At 49.4% G+C, this 4,774-nt stretch overlaps 1 protein-coding gene across 1 annotated transcript; it reads left to right on the top strand.

Annotated features, from left to right (window-relative positions):
- The first annotated feature begins 556 nt into the window (after positions 1 to 556).
- DKK1 (dickkopf WNT signaling pathway inhibitor 1) lies at positions 557 to 3,949 on the top strand. The gene is made up of 4 exons (XM_004764098.3): positions 557 to 1,095; positions 1,341 to 1,503; positions 2,642 to 2,785; positions 2,907 to 3,949. The coding sequence occupies exons 1-4, from the start codon at positions 844 to 846 to the stop codon at positions 3,158 to 3,160; spliced, it is 813 nt and encodes a 270-aa protein (XP_004764155.1). The 5' UTR covers positions 557 to 843; the 3' UTR covers positions 3,161 to 3,949.
- Positions 3,950 to 4,774: the final 825 nt, after the last annotated feature.

The raw sequence follows: 4,774 nt of genomic DNA, 5'->3' as shown, positions 1-4,774 counted from the left end.
TAAACTTCCCATCAAAAGAGAATTAGCTCTTCTTCCTTCTTACCCTCGTTTGATGTGCAAATTTCCTTCTCTTTGCACATTTTTCTCGCGGTGGCAGCGGGAGCGGGGTGTGGGATGTGGGGGAAAGAAAGGGAGGGCGAAGCTGACCCAACGTAAACCGAGGACCTCACTCTAAATCTGCAAACCGTGGGTCTGAAAGGTTAATCAGCAACTTGCACCCACCACCTGGCCCTCTCGCTGGGAGAGAGCCTTTGAGTCACCAGTTGGGCTGAATTTCACCCCGAAAACTCTTTACGGTGCACAGTAACTGAGCACCTAGTGGCGTAAAGGAGACAGAAGAAAAGTGTTTTTGCAGAACATTACAACCCTGCTCTGAAAAGTACTTCCGAGCCCCGGAGCGCACCCCCCGATGCAGGGGGCGGGCGCCGGTGTCCGGATTCCTCCCTCCGCGAGCCTCTGTCAACCGCGTCCGCGCTCGCACTCCGCGACACTCGCGCCCCGAAGGGAGCTTCGCCAGGGGACCGGCCGCGCCAGGAAGGGCGGGTGGGGAGGGCCAAGCCTCCCCCCCTTCGTGTACACACACACCCTCCAGCCCCTCCCAGCGCTTTGAAATCCCATCCCCGCTTTGTTGTCTCCCCCGAGGGGCCAGGATGCTCGGAGCCCGCGGTATAAAGGCAGACGCCACAGCGGTGGCGGCGCAGAGCTGCGCCTGCGGTCGAGACTCGGGGACCGCAGGAGGCGCTCGGAGCCCGGACTGCAGCCGTGCCGGCGCGGCTTCCAGGGACCCCCTTGCACAGGGACATTCCAGCCTTCTCTCGGGGCCTTCACCGGACAGCTTCTGCGATGACGGCCCCGGGCGCATTGGGAGCCGCCCGGGTCTTGGCCGCGCTGGTCTTGGCCGCGGCCGCCCTCTGCGGTCACCTCCAGCTCGGAGTGAGCGCCACCTTGAACTCGGTTCTCGTCAATTCCAACGCCATCAAGAACCTGCCCCCGGCGCTGGGCGGCGCTGCGGGGCACCCGGGCTCCGCAGTCAGCGCGGCCCCCGGGATGCCGTACGAGGGCGGGAACAAGTACCAGACCATTGACAACTACCAGGTGAGCAGGGGTTCGGGGAGCCGGGGACACTGTGACCTTTAAGGAGGGTCTCACGTGGGGGGAGCACAGAGAACTTATGAACTGTGTGCAGTTCGGGGCTCATTTGGGAAGTCTGCGTCCGGGTGCCGTGCGCACAACAGCTTCAGAGAGGTGCGCGCAGAGAGCCAGAGAGGAGCGTCCGCATGCGAGAGCCTGGGGACTAGGAGGCGCAGGTGCCTCACCCTCTGCCCGGCCCCTCCCCACAGCCCTACCCGTGCGCGGAGGACGAGGAGTGCAGCACCGAGGAGTACTGCGCCAGCCCCACCCGCGGAGGGGGCGCGGGCGCGCAAATCTGCCTGGCCTGCAGGAAGCGCCGAAAACGCTGCATGCGCCACGCTATGTGCTGCCCCGGGAATTACTGCAAAAACGGTGAGTCCTGTCGCTCCCTAACCCCAAGCGTCCTGCATTTGGCCTTCTGCGGACGGGAGGAAACCGCTCCCAGCTTTGGGAACCCTGTGGTGCCACCTGCGAATGGGTGCTCAGCCGGCAAGCTTTCCCAGAAACGTTGGGAGTGTTTCATCTTGGAGGTCGTGGAGCGCCTTATTTTCCCCCGTGCCCTTGGCCTGCTTAACAGGACGGCTTGCCGCAGAGTGAACCCTTCCCTGAACACGTGACATCAATGGAGAAAGATGGGGAGGAAGGTGAAAATGCACAGAGAACCCAAGGAAACCAGCCCTGGCCTTAGCTGCCATCTCTGTTTTTCTTACGTGTCTCCCATGGCTCTACCATGCTGGCCTCCCTTTCCTGATCCCCGTTAAAACCGGAGTCAGCCAGAAGACAGTGATTTATCTGTCTCTGCTGGCCCCCCTTAAGGGGGATCTTGATACACAGCCTGCCCTCTGAATCCAGCCCCCCCCCCCGCGGTCCCCACCTCCTGCTACCTTAAAATAAGTTCTCCGCCCCCGACCACAGATCCACTAAAATTTAATGTCTGTCTCAAAGAGGTAGGCTCAGGCAGCCAAAGAAGTCTCCAGAAATAAGCTCAAGGGTGGCGACCCTCTTTAGGACCCAGTAATACTCACGGCAGAACTAACTCAGTCTCTGTAATATAGAAATTATACAGTGAAGTAACTGGTGGGTGAGATTGTAGTCTTCCAGCCAGCTGGTGTTGCCTTTGCTTAACTTGGTCTGCCAGTACCCATATAGCACCGAGGGCAGAGAAGTTATTTTTAAGAACAATTTTTTAAGTGACTAGTTTTATTTCTTCCCCCAAGGGTAGTATTAACATGGGCAGAAGTCTCACTGCCACTGCCACAGTTGGTAGGAAAGTATTTTAAGTAGCTATACTGGGGATGTTGCCTGAGACTGCACAGGGTATGCATTGATGCTTCTGTCCGTCTGGGGAGTTTTGCATTAACACTAGGGAGGCAGTTTGGCTTGTGTTTAAAATAATGTCACCACATTGAGGCATCTCAAGGTGGTGCGGGCATAGCAGACTGCCACAGTCAAGGCTGTTGGTGGTTAACGGCAGGCTGTAATGTGTTCCTGCTATCTCCTGCTTCCTTAGGAATATGTATGCCTTCTGATCACAATCATTTCCATCGAGGGGAAATCGAAGAAACCATTCTCGAAAGTGCTGGTAACGATCACAGCACCGTGGATGGGTATTCCCGAAGAACGACGCTTTCTTCAAAACTGTATCATACCAAAGGTAAAGGACCTTACTATGCATTCTTGGTTAGCACATCGTGAGTGTCCTTGGGATTTTCTTCACGAAATAATGCAGCCCGGGCAGTAACCGTGTACTCTTCCTGCTGTCTCCTCCTTTCCAGGACAAGAAGGTTCGGTCTGTCTCCGCTCTTCAGACTGTGCTACGGGGCTGTGTTGTGCTAGACACTTCTGGTCCAAGATCTGTAAACCGGTCCTAAAAGAAGGTCAGGTGTGCACCAAGCACAGGAGAAAAGGCTCCCACGGGCTGGAGATATTCCAGCGTTGTTACTGTGGAGAGGGTCTGTCTTGCCGGATACAGAAAGATCACCATCAAGCCAGTAACTCTTCCAGACTCCACACCTGTCAGAGACACTAAGCCAGCCATACAAACACTGTGGACTCCTTTTCTATAATAGATGCTATGAAACTTTGTGTGACTTTTGTCAGCTCAATCCTAAAGGATGTACAAATTCTGTGGTTCTGATTAAGCATTCCAATAATACCTTCTGAAAATCTGGAGTGTAAGAGCTTTGTTTCTTTATGGAACAACCCTGTCATTGATTGCAGTAAATTACTGTGTTGTAAATTCTCAGTGTGGCACTTACCTGTAAATGCAACAAAACTTAATTATTTTTCTAAAGGTGCTGCATTGTCTATTGTTTTTCTTGTTATGTAAATTTTTGTACACATTGATTATTATCTTGACTCTAATATTCTATATTGAATTGAAATAAATAATTTCAGCTTATACTTCCTAAATGCTTATACCCTTTTCCCTTTAATTCTAGACTCTAGAACACAAGAAACTTTTGGAATGAAAAATGATAGGTATCTAAACTTGATCATGGAAATACTAGCTTATTTTCTGAAATGTACTATCTCAGTGCTTAGATTATATTTAATCTCTAGGCTGTGATAGCCCTTGAAATAAAATTTAACATTTAATACCACAAAATGTTACAAGTATAGATTAAATTTTGACATTGTGCTCTTTAGAGGGGTGTGTGTTTGTGTGTGTATGTATTCTAAAGGGACAGAAAGGTGACCATTTCAAGAAAATTAGAGGAAGATACTTTCCAGTGTAGGTCAATTCTAGAGTAATTTTATTTTTTTTTTTAAGATTTTATTTATTTATTTGACAGACAAATCACAAGTAGGCAGAGAGGCAGGCAGAGAGAGAGGAGGAAGCAGGCTCCCTGCAGAGCAGAGAGCCCGATGTGGGGCTCGATTCCAGGACCCTGGGATCATGTCCTGAGCTGAAGGCAGAGGCTTTAGCCCACTGAGCCACCCAGGTGCCTCTAGAGTAATTTTAAAGAAATATGTTCTCTACTGACAAACTCACATAATCAAAGTGCAATCATGAGATTCAATCTTATATTACTACTTTCAAAAGCAGTTTCAAATAAATTAATACCTATCCAAACAGCTAATAACTCGAACAATAAAAGAAATTTCCCACAAAATACCAGAGCAAAGTACTGGATGGTTAGCACAAAGGGTGTGTGTATGTGTATGTGTGTGTGTGTGTGTGTGTAAATACAGTTGAGAAATACATGCAGATTTTGTACCAAATTACTCAATTTGAAGGATCAACTACTATTTCGTGCCAGGAAGACTTGTTCTAATTACTTGATTTTAAGATCATTAAATAAAAATTGCAAATCCTCTCTCATACCTTTATTTCCTTCCCTTACTAAGTAAGGTGAGTATTTCCCTTTTTATTGTTCTTAAACCTGTTGATTAGAAGGAGAGTAGAGATAAATTGCTAAAAAAAAAAAAACCCAAAAAACAAACAAACAAAAACCAGAAATGAGACCTAAAGTGGCTTTGCATTTTCATTGACCAGTTTCGGCATTGGTAAATCTGAGACCAGGGAAGGGGGACGCATGCAGTCCCAACTTCCACTTACTCCCTAATATTTTCAAAGTCTGTATTGGAATCACAAAATACTGGGTTTAAGGCACTCCAAAGGACAAGGACTGATCACCTG

The sequence above is a fragment of the Mustela putorius genome, unplaced genomic scaffold (genome assembly GCF_011764305.1).
Source record: "Mustela putorius furo isolate JIRA1106 unplaced genomic scaffold, ASM1176430v1.1 tig00000577_pilon_pilon_pilon, whole genome shotgun sequence".
Taxonomy (NCBI): Eukaryota; Metazoa; Chordata; class Mammalia; order Carnivora; family Mustelidae; genus Mustela; species Mustela putorius.
Note: the sequence above shows the minus strand (reverse complement) of the source record. Positions and strands in the feature narration are given on the sequence as shown.